Source organism: Rattus norvegicus, chromosome 18 (assembly GCF_036323735.1).
Source record: "Rattus norvegicus strain BN/NHsdMcwi chromosome 18, GRCr8, whole genome shotgun sequence".
Taxonomy (NCBI): domain Eukaryota; kingdom Metazoa; phylum Chordata; class Mammalia; order Rodentia; family Muridae; genus Rattus; species Rattus norvegicus.
The window spans coordinates 53,567,127-53,586,123 of record NC_086036.1 but is presented as its reverse complement, the minus strand read 5'-3'; the positions used below and the strand labels follow the sequence as shown (position 1 = coordinate 53,586,123).

General features: G+C 39.8%; 1 protein-coding gene across 2 annotated transcripts in view; it reads right to left on the bottom strand.

Annotated features, from left to right (window-relative positions):
- The window catches only part of Slc12a2 (solute carrier family 12 member 2), a 68,216-nt gene that overhangs the window by 28,355 nt on the left and 20,864 nt on the right, over window positions 1-18,997 (bottom strand). For both annotated transcript variants that reach the window (XM_006254752.5, NM_031798.2), the window contains exons 6-16: window positions 18,196-18,306; window positions 16,900-17,008; window positions 14,371-14,498; window positions 14,186-14,270; window positions 12,688-12,839; window positions 10,299-10,406; window positions 9,053-9,176; window positions 8,289-8,390; window positions 6,875-7,030; window positions 5,638-5,737; window positions 1,505-1,616 (exon numbers count right to left, since the gene is read on the bottom strand). In XM_006254752.5, coding sequence (XP_006254814.1) covers window positions 1,505-1,616; window positions 5,638-5,737; window positions 6,875-7,030; window positions 8,289-8,390; window positions 9,053-9,176; window positions 10,299-10,406; window positions 12,688-12,839; window positions 14,186-14,270; window positions 14,371-14,498; window positions 16,900-17,008; window positions 18,196-18,306 — 1,287 coding nt within the window. The remainder of the gene's footprint in view (window positions 1-1,504; window positions 1,617-5,637; window positions 5,738-6,874; window positions 7,031-8,288; window positions 8,391-9,052; window positions 9,177-10,298; window positions 10,407-12,687; window positions 12,840-14,185; window positions 14,271-14,370; window positions 14,499-16,899; window positions 17,009-18,195; window positions 18,307-18,997) is intronic.

Genomic DNA, 18,997 nt, shown 5'->3' with positions numbered 1-18,997 from the left:
ATATAAAACTTGTTAGGCACAAATATTAATACAAATTTTTCAAAGTACTTAAAAGTATTTATCTTCAAAATAACTACGTAGAGAAAAATACAATCTTTCCTAAGTATGTTGCCTTTTTTATAACATCTTGGGCTCAAGCACTAGCTTCAAGGAATGAGCTAGAGACAGACTGGAAAACTCTACACACCCTAACCATACATCTAACCAAGGGCTCTCTACACAAGCCCGTGTGCGCACCGATGCTTGTGGCCTGGGCTATGCAATAAGAGCAACTGTCGCAGGTGGTGCAAAACAGTGCACAACACATTCCTGGCACCTAAATGAGTGGGCAGAATCTGAGGAAAATGGCGCTCTAGTTTTTCTTTTTTGTACACCCCCTCATCCCCTGCCCATGGCCTATCATTTATTTGTTACTCTTAAAGGTGTATTTTTAATTGGGCTCAGATTTAGAAACAGTGAAGACAGTCGACATTTCCTGGCAATCTGTTCCTCACATTTTTCTTTGGCTTCCCTTCATTCTCTTGGCCAAATGGTTATTTAATAAATTCTGCAGCCTCCTCATTTTCTTAGTGTTGTTTCTTCAAAGCAGCACATGGGCCCTTGTGTCACAGGACGGGAGCAGTAACATGCTGAATCTTGGGTGCGCTGGCCTGGGCTTCCCTCCATCTTTGTTTGGTGGTTTCTGCTAAGACACTGGCAGATGCCATCATCTTTAGAAACCCAAATGTCTTCCGGTTCTGAGTAGTTCTCCTCTAGGAATCCCCCTGCCTCCATCTTGTAACCAAGTTGAGAGCGCTCAGACTGGCATCCAACAAAGTCTCTCCAACAGGCGTGAGCCCTTCGAAGCTCTCCGTGGCCTGTCACAGGAGTGCTGCCTACTCAGCAGCAGGCACCCCCTGCTGTGCATCAAGACTCCTGGCTTCCCACCAATGAGCCGCACCACAAAACCCTGCCACAGCACTGGCAGCTACCTCATAACCATGTGCTCCTCACACAGAGCACCAAGTCTGTAGCTCGCATCAGCGAATCCCCAACAGCCAATCAGGAAGGAGATGGTCAGCTTCAACTGAACACAACTGATCAGGAGGTGCCGCAAAAGAGTCACCTTAGTTTCTTATGCAGAACAGGTGTGTCATAGATTCACAATTATTTTCAATATTGAGAATGATTTAAGAGAAAAAATGCACTACCCCTTTGGGGTGAAAACATATTATTTTAGACATTTTACTTACTCCTCGTTAAAATAACTATAGTTCAAAATATCCAGGTCTTTTTAAAAATGTTATTTTGTAACTGTTTAAAGAAAAGGGAGTTTTGAAGAAAACATCTCAAAAAAAAGAAAGAAAGAAAGAAAGAAAGAAAGAAAGAAAGAAAGAAAGAAAGAAAAAGAGAAGGAAAAATCCTACAGATTTTCCTAATGATTTCTAATCTAGAAGGTCTATTAATCACAGTCCGATTGAGGAGTCAAAGGCGTTTCACTATAAAAAACAAGACTGATACATACCATATGCACATGGCCACAGATCATTAAACCAACATTTTTCGTGAAGTCATGAACAAGATGCAGTAAAGCAGGCCGTGAGTTTGGAGAACCTGTCATTACAAGACACTGTGGCCTAATTTAAAATTAAAAAAAAAAATTAGAACAGTTTGAAATTTTTATGTAGTTTCTCTAAGATCTAAGGCTACACAAGAACTTTAAAAATTCATCTTTAATCCTTCCAAAGAACCCAAGTTCAGTTCTTAGAAGCCAAGTCAGGGGCTACAACTGCTTATAACTCCAGCTGGCCATTAAGGGCCCCACAGAGGGGCACATGCACAAATACACATACATATAAGCAAAGGTTTAGAAAATGCAAACCACCCAAATGGTTCTGCTAAGATGGTCTCTCAAAATAAAAATAAACAACAACAAAGAAGCCTTACAACAAATATGTTACCAGATATATACCTCTACAATAACAAGCAATTCTACTGTGTCTCTGGGAATACTATAGACATTACCGTGTTTAAATGGAATAACAAACTGTCCCAGTCACTTCATAGATCCTGCAAAACTTACTGAGCACAACTAACCCATAATAGTAACAGGTAAGTTCCATGATGACATAGACTTAAAAATCAACCATCCATCTAGTCAAGCTTCCTCTTCAGAGTGTTGGACAAGTAAAATCAAATACAGCAGTTTGATCTGTCTAGTTCAGTTAGTTCTACTGGGCTAAAATCTTTTAATTCTAGCTAATAATGAATGGCAAATGCCAAAACTGCACTCAATTATCTATATAAACATGAAAGTTGACAAGATATTTATGTCTTAAACCATTGTCTTTTTGGTTGGGCGTGGTGGTGCACGCCTTTCATCTCAGCACACAGGAGGCACAGGCAGGCAGATCTCTGACTTTGAGGCCAACCTTGTCTAGATACCAAATTCCAAGACAGTCAGGACTAGAGAAGGAAACCCTGACTTGAAAAAAAATAGATTTTACTAACTAGAGGAAATCAATCTTGTTTATATAATAGTCAGTATCCACTTTATCCACCAAATATGACTAGTGAAGTTCCTTAAATTTGCCACCTCTATAATCAGACAAAAGCAAAGAACGACTAGAGCTCCGATGGTAAGAGCTTGGAGAAAAGCTCAGCAGGTAGGAGCACTTCCTTTTCTTACAGAGAACCATGCAGGGTTTCCAGCACCAAGGCTTGGAAAAGGAAAAACCTTTCAGACTGTAAATTTAAAATTGGTAAGGTTGGGGATTTAGCTCAGCGGTAGAGCTCTTGCCTAGGAAGCGCAAGGCCCTGGGTTCGGTCCCCAGCTCCGAAAAAAAAAATAAAAATAAAATAAAATAAAATAAAATAGGTGATTAAACACAGTTCATCATTTTAGAGGATTTGATGCCCTCTTCTGATTCACAGATAGACATATACGTAAAAAAATATACATATACATAAAATAAAACTAAATAAGTCTTTTTAAAATTAATTCTAACTTAGATACTAACTTTTATAGTAGTCCCTAATAATAAAAACATTAACGAAGACTTTTAAAAATACTGACTTATAGGGTTGGGGATTTAGCTCAGTGGTAGAGTGCTTGCCTAGCAAGCACAAGGCCCTGGGTTCGGTCCCCAGCTACGAAAAAAAAAAAAAAATACTGACTTATTTGGCATTTTAGTAAAGTAGGTTACATATCAAGTCTGTCTGAGAAGGTTGTTTTGGAGTAATCAAATGTAACATCATGGCCCAGACTGCTCAGTGCCCTCTTCTATCTGTTTAGCTTTGCAGCTTCTGCGGGTGGCGTGATTTTCTAGAGGGTAACACCCCCCCAACACACGCGCGCGCACACCCACACCCACACACACACATACACACACACACACACACCTTCCTAGAATAAAATAACTGTGAGTAACTTACAACCTGAAAGGTGCTCCTTTTCCAGGCCTCACTACTTAAAAGTAGTTCTTCCTGTATTCTTCCTCATAAGCTAGATCACGGATGTAGTCAATCTGCCTGCCTGCCTGCCATGAACCATCCATGCCTGGACATCTACCAGTGCCTTTCTTACTCAACTGTTGCGTTTTAAAAAGCTTCCTAGTGGGGTGATTTAGAGTCTCCTCTTAACGATTCTGTTAAAGTTATAAAATCACAAAACTCATGAAATAAACACCAGAGAATACAGCACCAAAACACTGAAAGCTATAATAAAGAAGCAGAATGGTGAAGGAACAAACTGAGACACTAAATGAAAACCTAACACTGTGAAGCTACTGATTCTAACCCTCAAAGGCGGCAGCATGAATTGCCAGCAGCCGGGCGTCTCCAAATATCTCTGCCAACTGTATTGAAGCTGAATCAGAGACACCGAAACCAAGAGCCCTGGTCTCGTGTGCACAGAAGAAGCAAGCGGGCAGTGCCCAGGCCCCTCCATCACTCTGTGACAGCTGCCTGCGTCTCCTCAGCTAAAGAGGCCTCTGTGGGCCAGACCCTGAGGTAGAAGGGCAGGCTCGGCGGTCTAAAAGGAGAGGACTCAGAAAGTTGTTCATGGGCAAAAACTCTGAGACCTGCACCTCCTTCCCCTACCTGGCTCTCAGAATTCTGGTAACAAGGACACACAAACAGCTTAAAATATTCATTTCTGAGAAATCTAATCAGATCAAAAAGAAAGCCTTTAAGATATCTTAAATTCCCCAAGGAATGAGCAAAGCCACATTAATCTGTGTTAAGGACCTGACTGGCAGACCTCAGCACCAATGCCCAGACGAGGAAGCGAAGAGCTGCACTTCAGATGAATCCAAGAACCAAGCTAGAGAAAAAGGGACAGTGAGAAAGAAACTTCAAGTAACCTATGTTTGGGAATACTGATGAGGGCAGAGGTAGATTCAAAAGCCAAAACCAAAAACCAAAAACCAAAACAAAACAAAAAGGCAGAGGGTGATTAGTTCTAATAAAACAAAAAAGCCAAAAAAAAAGCAAGAAATTTACACTGTGTCCACCTTGTTTAAAGTCATAAAAACATAAATGTTACATATGAATTATATCACAGTAACACCATAAAATATATTGGAAGTATAAAAAGAGCATACCCATGTGCTATGACCAGAGAGAGGGACAATGACAGCTAAACAAGCATGGGAACACACGGCAAAAAACACAGCTCTATGAAGTCTCCCAGATCTCCTCTCTGTGCTATGTTATTAAAACTTCAATAAGAACTAAAGTTCACACGCCTATAACCTCAGGACTTGGGGGTGGGTATAGCCAGAGTCCTTGAGTTATGGGACAGTTGGGCTGCATAGACAAATAAGTAAACTGCAAAAAGCAAACTGGGAATAAAAAAAGAACTTCAAAAAATCCATTTATAAGTACACATGAGTTTTTGCTGGTTTAAAATTAATTGTGACTTTCGTTCATATCTTCATTTATGTTACACAACTTACAAGAGAGTAATTTCTATTTTTTGTCATACTTGACATCAACTGCCCAGAATATGCTAACATTAAAGACTGCTGACAGGGTTTGCACTTCTTCCTCCCCAGCCCGTCACAGGCAAAGCTGTGAAGTCTAGGGACTCTTCACTCTAGACAAAGGCACCATAGGTGAGCAGGCGCCCACACAGCAGCACCGGGAGCAACCGATCTTTAGTCTTAATAAAACTACAAGAACAGACACACCAAAACAGTCCTATCCTAGGCATCCCAGCACTCAGGTAACAGAGGCAGACAGATCTGAGTTAGCCTGGTCTACGCAAAGGGAGTTCCCAGTCAGTCAGAGTTATACAGCGAAACCCTGTCACAAACAAACAAACCTCTTCCTCTGGCCCCTGCAGGCACCAGGCACGCACATGCTGCACAGACACACATGCAGGCCAACATCTACACATAAACACTCTTACAGAAACTTATAAATAGATATACAATATGAACGGTCACAAAGAGAAAAAACTGTCTTCAAATGACAGTTCCAAAACTTACAAAATCTTTTTCAAAAGAAGGTAACCTTTATGTAATTTGGTTTTGAGTAATTAACTGCTCAAGACCACCCAGAGTATTGTGTACTCCTCCACACAGAACATTACTGAAGAATGAAGGGTGTAAGGATGGCTGACTTAGCGGGCAGAGAATGGTACCCAGCACCTACCTGAAGTTTTTCACATGGTCCTCCACCCCGGAAAGACGGATTGAATGCTGCAGTGCGCTGAGGTAAGTCAGCGCTTGTGTGGAGGATCCCCAGTTCACATCTGTGGGGAAACAGCATCATATAGAGTAACACCAAAGGCAAAGGATTCAAACCCAGGAGACTGACAGCAAATTTTCATGTTAAAAATGTAAAATGAACTACTCCTCTAGAACCTCACACAGTTCCGGGACACAGCACAGTAAGGCTATCGTCATGCCTGCTGTTACACTTGAGGAAAGGCTTAACGTACGAAAGGCTTGAGGACAGCACTGCAAAGGAGCACAACTCCAAACAATCCCTTAACAACTGCAGCCTGAAGGGAGGGCGGCTTTAAGTACAGTAAACATGGTCAAGCTACTTGAACATGACGATGTCCTTTCCCGTTGAATAAAAGGCTTGGGCCTTAAATGACTTTAAACACTGGAAGTGTGCTCCTGGGACATTTCAGAGGAAATGTCTGACTCTAAGAGTTAGAAACAGCGCCTTTGCCCATCCATTTCTGGAGCCTCCATTTGAACCCAGAAGCTCCTCATTTCACATGCAGGTTAAATAGCTTCACCACTGTTTAAAACGACCGTGCTTTAACTGTTCATCTTCCGCTTTAACCGGTGGACCAAACTTCCCTAACTTTTTCTGACAGATCTTTTTTTGGTGTTCTGAACCAATCCTAATAGCACTCAACCCTCATAAATGTAGAAAATGGTAATCGCTGACTCTCAGTTTAAGAACAATTATATTTACATATTTTGGAAAATATCTATCTGTATATCTTTCCAACATTTGAATTCCATGCTACATAGCAGTTCTAAAACAAAAAGAGGCAACATACACACACACACACACACACACACACACACACAGCTAGTAGCCACAACAGTGCTGCGAATCTGGAACTTTCAAAGAACAATTTTAGAACATGCTAAGTGCAACAGAATGTTAGTGTATTTTTTCTTAAAATAAGGTTAGTCATAATTAATGGGTGAGAATGAAATTCTATAGGAATAAAACATCTTAAAATAGTTTGTTGACACTAAATGTAGTTCAAAAAGAAAAAAAAAATCCTTACTTAGAAAGGGGGTATTTTAAATTTTACATGTGACACTTTTTCAAATATACGAAAGATGCTTGAATAAGAAAAGTTACATAAAAACTTGTCAACATTTTCTAGTTTAAAATACTAAAACCAAAGTCTACTGACCTGGCTTTTTGTAAGTGACATAAATGTACAGTCCAAGAACTATCACATACGTGAGCAGTGCAGCCCACCAGTTAATGACGAACATCACTATGCAGCAGAGAATCGCTCCAGTAAGGGAGATCCACATGTTGTAGTACTTGAACGCAGGACGCCACCCTAACGAGGACAGGAAGAAGACATCGCTCAGATCTCTCTCTGCTTTATACAGTGGTGCGTAATTGTGTATAAAATAGCTTTCTTTGGGGCTGGGGATTTAGCTCAGTGGTAGAGCGCTTGCCTAGGAAGCACAAGGCCCTGGGTTCGGTCCCCAGCTCCGAAAAAAAGAACCACAAAAAAAAAAAAAAAATAGCTTTCTTTATGGCTGCCACACTCAGATGACCTCAAGTATTAAATGCAAGCATAATCCCTAAACAGTAAAGTCAACGACTGTTATCGATCACAATTGGTTTTGATAATTTTTAACGACAAGGCAATATTTTCCTATTACTACATCTTCTCAGTCCTTTAGTCAAAACAATCTTTTAAAATGTAAATCAACCTACCACAGTGAAAACTAGAGAAATGGTGTACACAGGAAAGGCCTCACCCTGACCCTCTCTGACCCTCAGCATGACACACTCGCGCTCTAATAGCTCGATGAAACATTTCAAGAAACCTACCCATCGAACCAACTCTAGATGTGAGCTCACTCATACCTGTCCATTGGTGTTAATGAACTTAAACTACTCGTAAGATGTTAAAAGATGATGTTCTAACTTGTCACTAACAGCTAAAAATATTTTTAATTACATCAATAAATTTTTATTTTGAAAGTAAAGCTGAGGCTCAAGCATGTATGTTCACACTTCCTTCTTCTAAGAACCCCACGTGATTTAGCCTGTTCTGATAAACTTAAGTGCTTCGGTACTTTCCACACATTCACTGATTTTCAACCCTTGTCTGTTCGTAACAAAGGCCCCCGCATGGTCCTTTTTAAGTTAATAAAGACCCTTATGTGAGAATTCCACAGAACTCATTGTTAAAAATACATTGGAGGCTGGCACTTAGGGTTCAGTGGTAAACTATGTGCTTATCAGGCATGAAGCACCAGGCGGAAAAAATTTTAGAGGGTTATTAAATAAGGACAATGCTCTAAGAACTGAATCAGGTACACAAATAGTAAAGACATTTTAAAAATAGGGAATAATTATTTAGTATGACAAATGCCGTTGTCAATGTTCTGAAGGAAGTAACAGTGAAGGAAGGAGGAGCTTGTCATCAGTGCACTTCAGGGTAGAGACCTTGAATTTGATGTGACAAAAAGAAAACACTTTAATGAACTAAACTCACACAAACCAAGTTTTAGAATTGTGAAAATTGTTTCCTCTGAAATAAAAGCTACTAATACATTCAAATTCTTAAAATGTAAAATCACCTGGAGACTTTGCAAGTGACGCATGGAATACAGAAAAGTTGATTAAGGCGTATGATGCGAGAAAGAAATTAGAGATAATTGGAGCAATGACATTCAATTCAGCTGCAAAAAAAGAAAAAGAAGAAATTTAATGGTATTGAAGACTTCAAATTTTGAAATATTTCTAGTTTTTAAACAGCATCATAAGCACCCTTAAATCTACCACAAATTGAAACTTAGATCTTGTATCACAACTGATGGCATAATTGGACTTTCAGTCAACTAATCTGCCTGGCTACACAAAACTCTTTAGAGTCCATGCTGTGTTAGCAGTGAGGGGTCCATAGCTGTACGTATGTCAGAGGCATTATCGTTCTTGGGGACACCAGCAACCTCTCCTTTACACTGTCATTGCATGGATTTCAGGAAAAGGTGCATGCCCATAACCCTAGTCCTTACAAAATAGAGGCAGGACCATCAGGAATTCAAGATTATCTATGGCTGCAATAGCCAGGCTGGGCTACGTGAATCTTAAAAAAAAGGGGTGGGGGGGAGGCAGGAAAGAAAGAATAGGGACAAAAAAAGAAAGAATATAATATTCCTTTTACCCTAATTTTGCACAATGGAATTAAGTTTAATAAGTAATATCAGGTACTACTATTTGCAATATTTTACTTTGATTAGAAACTAATTAATATACATTAATAACTTAATATTCATGATTACAGATAACACTATATCAAAACATACCAAAACCTACATAATATACCATTCATAGAACTAACCAATTAAGATGAATCCAAGTGCAATTAAGAATGTTAAGATGTAACCACGAAGAGGTTCATTATTTTTTCCATAACCTTTCGCAAACATCTGGAAAGCTGGGTAGATATTGTCCTTACATAGAGCCTAACCCAAGGGAAAAAAAATACAAACATTAAAACAAAACACATAAAACTTACGATGTGCAAATCTGCAAACAGTTAAAGTATGTTAACCAAGAATGAAGTCCAAGTCTCTCCTTTCCGATACTATGTTTCCTGTCTCTCGGTGCTGCACCGACAGACTATAAAGGACAAGTGAACAGTTCAGACAGCTGAAGGCTAGATGGTTCCTAACACTGCTAAAGATTTTGTTTGTCTTGCTCCATCCCATGTTAAAACTCTATTTATGAAGAATCGGAGAAGCAGTCATTCAAACAAAGTACAATGAAAAACCCTAAAAGTTGGCATTATGATACAGTGTACCTAAGGCTTTAAGAAAACCAACTCCAAATCTGAAATGAAAATGATTAAAAACCCGAAGTATAAAGTTGAACTACTTTTCTCCCAATCCTAACAGATATTGTCTTAAAAGTCCTATTAGACAACACTGCTATACTTCTTGCTACAAATACAGTATTAAGAGCAAGGCTAGAAAGTCAACACTTATCACTGTCAGATGCTTAATGACCACCATAGGAAGCAACACTCATCCTAGCTATCACGGCCTCTACTACAGTCGCTGCACTATGAGCCACATAAGATAGTCAAGTTGGCATCATGTTAACTGAAACCACTATTTACAGTTCTGATTTAGAGTCTTACGCTGCACTCCTAACTTGACAACCATCCTAAACTTTAATGCTAAGTATGCCAAAAACAAAACCCACCTAATCCCTAAAATATTTTTAATCCCTAAAATATTTATTTTATCATTTTCAATTATCTATGTGTCTGGAGTTACAGCTGATTATGTACACCCAGTGCACATACTGGAAACTGAATCTGGATTCTCTGTGTGAACCTGTACTGCTGAGCCATCTCTCCAGACCCTCCAATCATCCTTCCTAAAGACATTTCAAGGCTGTACCTTGACAGTAGGAAAATGCACAAATGTTTTTAGGGATCTACACAGCATTTATGTAAATAAAATTTACACCAATCTTGATATATGTATATGCAAACAAACACATGAGATTGATAAGGTAATTTATCTGAATTTGAAATATTATTTTAACATCTTCAATAACAATAATATGAAAATATTTACCTGAAATATTTTGGGAGCACTCACAAGAGATGCCAGTGCTGATGAGAGTGTGGCTGAAAAGATACCCGCAGAGATCAGGGGTGCAAATCCTGACACCATGCTCATCACCTTGAATAAATGACAGAACAGAGTAAATACTCACAACTTGAGGTTTCTAATAAAGAAAACTAATACTAGAAATAATCTGATAGGAATCTGGTAATAGCAATGAGAAGTAAATTACAAATTATTAAAATAGGTCTCTGACTTAAAAACCCTTTCCTCATAAATTTTCAAATGCACAAATGACGGAAACTGTGGGTAACGAACTACCAACTACACAACACCAGGTCTCAACCAAACACAACGTGGGCCAATCCCACACCACGTTCCAAAGACTCCTGGCTTTTTAATGCATGAAGGATCAGTCTGTATCTCTTAAGAGGCGAAGACTTTTTGAAAAGTCTAACTACAGCCATTAGTCAGCTTAGTTATCTGAACTTTTCTTCACAGTATCCCTATGTTGTCAGCAATCAAACTACCCCAACTACCCCATTTTCTTGGTCATTTCAAGACAGGTTTGTTTGTTTTAAACAGCTCTCAAAAATGTCTGCTGTTATTTGGGTAATGTGGTTTTCAATATTTGTAATATATGGTCATACTGTTGAATTTTTCTAATTGTTTTTCCTGCCACACTCTGGAGCTCCTATCCTATATCCTGTGATGTGCTGACTCTATCTCTCTATTATGTAACTCATTTCTCTCATCTAGGTTCTAGAACACTGATGGTTAGATCTAGCCAGTAAGTCAGACTGAGGTAAGCTCTTATGAAAGTGTACTCATACATCAAGAGGGTTTATTTGTACGGGCTGTAAAAGTAATGTAGGTATGAAGTTTTTTAAGTACATAACAGTTAAAGGTAAAAATGCCAAGCCAAAAAGATTATGATACAAATTCTATTCTGCTTCTAAATACCTGGGATACAGGAAGTTACAAGCAAAAGACAATTAGTCACACCCTGATAAGTGACGAAGGTTACATGTACATGCAGTATATTGCTTCCCCTGTGCATTGTGCCCAAACATTTCTGCACATGCATGTGCACTCCTCCCACACTCAAGAGTTAGACATGAAAACTTCAGGCTCAATTCTCAGAAGCACTGTCCTTTGCACAAACACATCAGTATCCTATGCTTAGTATCAGAAAATACTGTAGGAAAAGTCAAGTAGGACTTCTGACTTTCCAGTTTATGTTTTCCCTCAGCACTTCTAAAATTTAATGGTGAATAGGAGTAGAAAGGACGTAGTGACACTGACTGAAAATAGGGGCTCCATCACTGTTGTCCACCACATACAGCAGCAAAGATGACAGGCAAGACAGCTGTCCAAATGAAGCGCTGAACGGAAGTAAGGAACGCTAGCCTGACTGCCGAAACGTGCGTAAACACAGGACCAAGTCCAGGACAGACAGAAGTGTAAGAGCTCAGGTGTTAGGAGCTTTGACTTACAGAATGTTTGGAAGGATTAGGAAGTGTGTCCTTGTTGGAAGCCATGAGTTGTTGGGGTGGGCTTTTAGGTTTCAAAAGTCTACCCTAGGCCCAGTGTCTGTCTCTCTCTGCCTGCTACCTGAAGATCAGGAATTAAATCTCTCAGCTACTTCTCTAGCAACATGCCTGCCTGCGTGCCACCCAGATCTTCACCACAATGACAATGACCCATTCTACTTCCCAAACGCTGGGATTACAAGCATGTGACATTTCACCCAGTTTGTGTGGTGCTAAGGACTGAGACCAGGGCTTTGTGAAGGCTAGACAAGCACCTCCCAACAAGCTACATGCCCAGCTCTATTGATCAGTATATCTTAATAGTTTATTTATACATAAACAATAAAGGTACTACTAATTACTAAGAAGCTAAAATTGCTAGAACTATTTTGGAAGAAGTTAATCTGACTTCAAGACTTACTATATATATATACATACATTCACACATACACACACACACACACACACACACACACACACACACACACACACACAACGTGAATCAGGACTGACACCGATGAACAAATACACCCAAAGCTCAATGGAACAGAGCAGACAGAAACCAGAAACAGACGAGACGAAATGACTTTTATGAAAGATGCTTGTTTCATGGTCTTCTGAAATAGTATAAAATAGGATACCCATGTGCTACAGGTATACACACTGTACACTAGAGTTTACTTTCCCCTTTTGCCTGGTTAATGATGACAGGGTTTAGTAGTAAGGGCAGAAATTACAGTAAGTAGAAGGCAGAAAGTAACAACCGTCTTCCCTAATGGACAGGGACATTCTGAATGGCCAGATTTCAGGTGGTCTAAACCCTAGATAAATACAGAATGTCTACATCATATTAGCTCAATGCTCACCTGAAAGTTGTTCATTAGCCCATAAGAACAGGTGTTGCTTTCACAGTAGGAAAAGTCAAAGTTTAATTTGCAGGCTGCAGAAGTACAGTTAGTTAGCTCTGTTGTAATGGTGTCATTAACGTTCCCAGTGGCATCCCGGACAACACAAGAACCTAAAGCACAAGTGACAGTGAGAGTCAGTCACGTCTGCATTCCTCCTAAAACTACCCCTCCACTCCCGAAGAGATTGCAGTGCTGTATAGGCGACACTTATAACAGCATTACTGCATTTACACACAGCTTGACTCTGAATGAAGTCAGACAAGTTTTGGGGTGACTAAAATCTAAGTAATGAACTGAGCCTTCTATTTAAAAAAAAAAAAAAGTGTGTTTCCACAAATGCAGGAAACCCTTATATAAATATTTCAATCCCTAGATGGACTACAGAGCACTTGGCTGCTTCTGTTTCCCTCTACCTTTCAACCATGTTGGCAAAAGCACCTTTCCCTCTACATACACTTGAGACCTTACAGGATACAGGACAGACAAGAGCCCTGTATCTCCAATCAGCTTGCAAGCAGTCATGCTTCCATGTCCTGTGCCTGTTTCTTTGGAAGACAGTCACTGTCTATGCTAGGCTAGGCACACTGAAGGGAGAGCCCTGCCTCTGTGTCCTGAGCAAGAGGATGGATCCCACAGTGCCATTACACCACACCTGACATTTTGGGTGATAAAGGAAGGTTCTGTTGCTCTGAACTAGTCACTGGCCCCTCCTGAGCACCCAGGGGCGGCCACTGCTTACGTAGCACAGATGGAATGAAGTGACCATGAGGTCCAGCAACCGAGGAGGGACAGACATGTCGGAGATGTGTCCTTGGCAACTCATTACTTTAAAGGTTGGAACGTAAGCAGTTACTCCCTCAATTAAATTAAAAACAAATTTAATTTAGCTCAACTACATAATATAAGCACTTTTGCAAGTTTTAGGGAAGCATAAATTGTGTTAAATGAGTATGCTTAAACGTATAGTTGTTTTCCCAAACAAACTTCAGAATTATGTATTAAGAATATATTATATCCAAAATCATTTTTAAAAGGCAATTTGGCCCATCAGTTAGCATTTCTAACTTTTGTTCAGTTAAATTTCAAAATTACACTAAGAGATAGCTATGAGATTTGAAAATAGAGTTCTGTTGCTACTTTTGAACAAAATAACTTTTAAATGTGGTAAAATTACATTATTCTTACTAATTATACATGGAAACCTCTTACCATGAAATTAATAAATCCAGAGCTTATAATTTTGTTTGAGAATGAATAGATGCATGTAGAACAGGGTCCCGATCCTTGAAGACTGTATTTAATATTAAAGATTAAGAACAATAACTAATTTAACAAAGCAACGAACTCTCTGACTTTTCACCAACACTACTGGAATAGCAAAGGTGGAAAATGATGTAGTACCACTTACGCTAGAAACTCGGTCAATTCCTGAGATAAATAAACCAAGGCTATTTACCTACAGACACTGCGATTCCTATGTAAACCACTGTCGTAATCAAAATGGCTAAGAGCGTTCCTTTGGGTATGGCTGACTGAGGATCCTGAAAGACAAGAAGACATTTTTAGTCTATCTCTAAAAGTAAATGCACACATGTCATTCTGTTTCACATCAGTAATGATACAGTTCTTCACAACACTTACTGCAAGGTCACCCGAGATGTTCGCCCCAGCTAGAATACCAGTTGCAGCAGGAAAAAAGATGGCGAATACAGAAAAGAAAGTCTCTTCTTCTCGAAAATCCGGTCCAAAGTTCTCACTAAATATTTCAGCTACAGAAGATAAAATATTTTGGAAATTACTAGACAGCAAATAAGACCAAAATAATTTAGGTTAAGAGTAATCCGTATATATGGTCTCCACACAACTGCTCATCCTTAGTTAATGATAATTCAGTTATCAGTGCTCCTGTTTTCTGGTGTGAAGGAAATCAAAAGCTGACCTAATCTTTGTTATATCCTACTTTTTGGCTACCTCTTACCAGTAATTTAAAGAAATTCTAAACTTAATTGTTAACACTAACTCAAACAGAAATCACAAGTATAGATCACTAACCCACTCTCCACCAAACAAAACAAACAAAACCAGAACCACAAGCATCTCCCAAGAAAGGAGGCGGGGGATACCTGTAGCCAGTCTGCCCCACTCTCCACTGCCCACTGCCACTCCCAACTATTTTTAACATAGCTTTCCCTATTTCCTGACCAGATATTTTTGGCTAAAAACTAAAATAAACAGTCTACAGGAGCAATTAAAAATTAAAATACAACAATCTCCTGAAGTTAGTTTGAACTATGAAGACACCAAGAGAGAAAATACAGTTGGCAGGCCAGGACCAAGACAAATGCAAGTGTGCCCTGAAAGGAAGGAAGAGTGTGGTGGGTAGTTATCTCGTCACCTTGACGAAAGCTATGCTCACGCCAGAGAAGGGAACCCTAATTAAGACACTGCCTCCTCCACAAGACCCAGCTGCATGCAAGCCCGTAGGACAGTTTCTTAATTGCTGATTCATTGGGGAGGCCCCAGTGCATTGTGGGTAGTGCATCACTAAGCTGGTGGTCCTGGGTTGTATCAGTAATCAGCACCCCTCCATGGCCTCTGAATCAGCTCTGCCTCCAGGTTCCTGCCTTGTTCTGACCTCCTAGGATGATGAACAGGAATATGGAGCCAAATAAAGCCTCTCCTCCCCAAGCTACATTTGGTCATGGTATTTCATCCCAGCAGCTGTAACCCTAAGGCCTAATCACCTAATGGTTTTCTGGTTTCCAGAAGACCATCCTGGATGTGCCTGTAGCAGAGCTCCTGGCCCGCATCTCTGCTTACCATCCTTCTCTCCTCTCTTCTCAGTCTCAGACTCCTCCTACTACTAAATGACATCTCCATCTTTCCCTCTATTTACAGTACACATGTCGTTCTGTCCACTTACAGCATATAAAAGTTTAAGCCAGAAACCCTTTCCTGTCCAGCTTGCTTTCTGGTCATGGTGCTTGCCCATAGCAGCAGTAATCCTAACTAGGACAGGGTGAGAGAGGTGATGGACTCGGCAACCACCGCTGAGAGCAGAGCAGCAGGCTCACAGCCGAGGAAAGCCTTTCACAGAGGAGAAGGATGCGACTCAGAAAGGAGGAGACAACCATCTATGCTGTTCTATGTCAGTGTGGCTTAACGGAAGCCCGCTCAAGGATTACTAATCACACTATCTGATTATAGTCAGATGGAGACAAGGCTATGCACTGTCTCAAAGTATCACGTATTAAATGGCAACTTCCCAAAAGGGAAGCCTCTCAGTCATCACATCAACAAAAGGATAAAAATTAACATAGCAGTGGGGAGACCAGATCAGGACCTTATTCTGGGTGCTGAGGACACATCACTTACAAGCTAATATAAACAAAACACCTGGAGAAATGACCGCACAGATAAACAAGAACTGTCATCATTTGGAAGACCAAGTTTAATGAGACCGAAGATCACATAGTGAGTCATGCTTTGGCTTTGTTGTGAAAAAGGCAACCAACTCAATGCAACTGACCCTGGAGGCCCATGAAGACTGAGAAACACTTGTGCATCATCCATGCATCTGACCAAAGGTACATTTCCTAAACTGCCATTTTCCTTAGTAGATAGGAGGTGACGAATTTAGAGACTAAAAGTCATGATTTTTACAACTCCTGTCTGCTTTTACAATCCAGAGCACTTTTAAACTCTTATGTTTAAAAAGTCACATGCCAAGTAAAATTCTGGTTAATGACAGATAAGTAACAGGTTCTGTAACTTTATCCAGTCTGACAGCATCACCGACATTTTAGAGTAAGTAAACCCTAGCATGTATGCAACAATAAGATCACCTAAAGATACATGTTTCATAGTCCCATTACAAGAAACACAAACTGGACACATGGGAGACATGCTGGCACCTTCTCCTCAGTAAAACTGGCTTCTCTACTCTCTACCACCTGCTGCTGTTAATATTCAAACACAAAAGATAAAAATGAAAGTGATTTTACTCTAATTGTACAGACTATATAAAGAGGGCAAAACCTGAGTCATTAATTAGTGTGAATCAGCAGACCAAACATAATTACAGGATAAATTACCTAAAATGTACTAAATTTAGTTATCAGCAGAATGCTGTAATTTGCACTGAAGAAAGTATTCAATCTTTTTACTTACATTTATAGCCAAAGAAACCCTTGGGCTTCTTGCTGTCCAGTGAGATAAATGTTCCTATGACGAAGTCAGCGATGGCCAGAAGAAGAATCACCAGAAGGACGATCTGAGCCTGTGGTTTTACACACTGAAAATCACAACCTTGTCTCTTGTCCTCACTTCCATTACACAGATAATTTGTCTTATTTTGTCTTTCTGCCAAATGTCTTAAAGAATGCAAAGTATTCAGTAGGTACTCAATAAATGCTGTTACATGAATAACAGCTCCTAAAGAACTGTATTAAAGCTAGATGCAGTGTCGTGAGCCTGAAGCTTCCCCTTGTCAGATAATATGCAGACAGAAGGGTCATGAGTCTGTGACTAGTCCCAGCTCTGAATTATTAGTGAGACCCTGCCTCAGGGAAAACTGAGAACATTCAATTACAGATAGAATAATGTCACCCATTTCTAAAACAAGGCCTAAAGACAGGCAAAGACACCTAAGCCACAGGCTTCCCATTCTATACAACTCTTCCCACCTCCCTGCCCTGACTATCATCGTGGGATGGTAAAGACTATGTTTGTTGCCAACACAAGATTTGTATCAGGTTCAAACATAATGCTGTATCTGTCTGCAACTGTTCTAAGAAAGAAGGAAAAGGAGAAAGTAATGTCAATGAGGACCTCAGGTAAAGGCACCAGAGAGGAGACAGCCTGAAACTTATCATCAACAACTTTGGCTTCTCAAAGTCTGGGTAAATACTGTCATCTGTGCAAATAACATTTTTAAACAGCACTTAAAAATATGATTATTACGGAAAGGGAACCACGTGCCATAGCATGTGTGGAGCTCAGAGGACAATCTAGGAAGTCAGCTAGAGCTCAGACCACAGGGTTTCCCTCTATAGCAAGCACTTTATCCGCTGATATGTCTTGCTAGTCCAGAAGGAACTTCTTTCTTACACATTAATTATGGCCCAAGAGGGATGAAATTATAACCTTTTTCAATAAATTCAATTCTTACAGTTATAAATAAATGAAAGACTGGGATACACTCGATGGTAGACATCACACCTAGCACACAAGGGGCCGTGGGCTCTCAAGCACTCAAAACCAAGAGTACAAAGAGGAAAGCAGCCTCTGTCTGAGCTTTAAATGTGTCATCCTCAAATCTATCATTGTAAATGCCAACTCTTACATATCGTAAACTTCTATAAAAATGGCCACGTTTCCACTAGAGTCTGAACACATCAGTCTGAGTTTCCTAGAACACTGCTGTGTGGACTAAATGATGACAGATCTATCTCTGTCTCAGCTCACCTTTGCTTCCCACTCCATTCCGGCCACTGAGATGCCCAGAAGAACCACCACTGTAATGGCTCCAATAATTCGGATGTCATTGATTTCATCTATCATAAGTATGGAATGTTCCTACAGAGGAGAGACACAATGCACAGCTCCTTACATACAGACACCACAGCAGTGCTTATTAAAGCCATGGACAGAGGTAGGTGATGATGCTTGCATTCCCAGGACTTAGAAGTGAGAGGCAGGGCTAGCCTGGTTTATACCACAAGTTCCTAGCCAGCCCCATTGCAAGATCCTCTCTCAAAAACAAGAGAAAAAAAAGAAAAGAATACTAATTACTACTAGTTTCATTCAACTAATATCTTAGATATCTAATGTCTTAATAAATTACTATTACTGGTATATCTAATATGAAACCAATTAATCAGAAAAGGAATTACTAACCAAAAAAATTATAGTCTGACTGATTCTGTTAGGTTTTAGGAAGTGGCATTACCACAAATGCATTCTATGTTTGGTATAATTAATGAACTCATGCTTTAATGATCCCTACAAGAGGGATAGGGATAAAGAATAAATCCTCATGCTATTGTCAAAACCCCACAGTTCCTACTCCATAAGCAAAATTACTTTTAAGAGGTAACAATGTAGACAGCATGTTTTTTTTTTTTCTTTTCTTTTTCTTTTTCTTTTTTCTTTTTTTCGGAGCTGGGGACCGAACCCAGGGCCTTGCGCTTGCTAGGCAAGCGCTCTACCACTGAGCTAAATCCCCAGCCCTAGACAGCATGTTTTAAAGCTCACATACAGGCTTAGG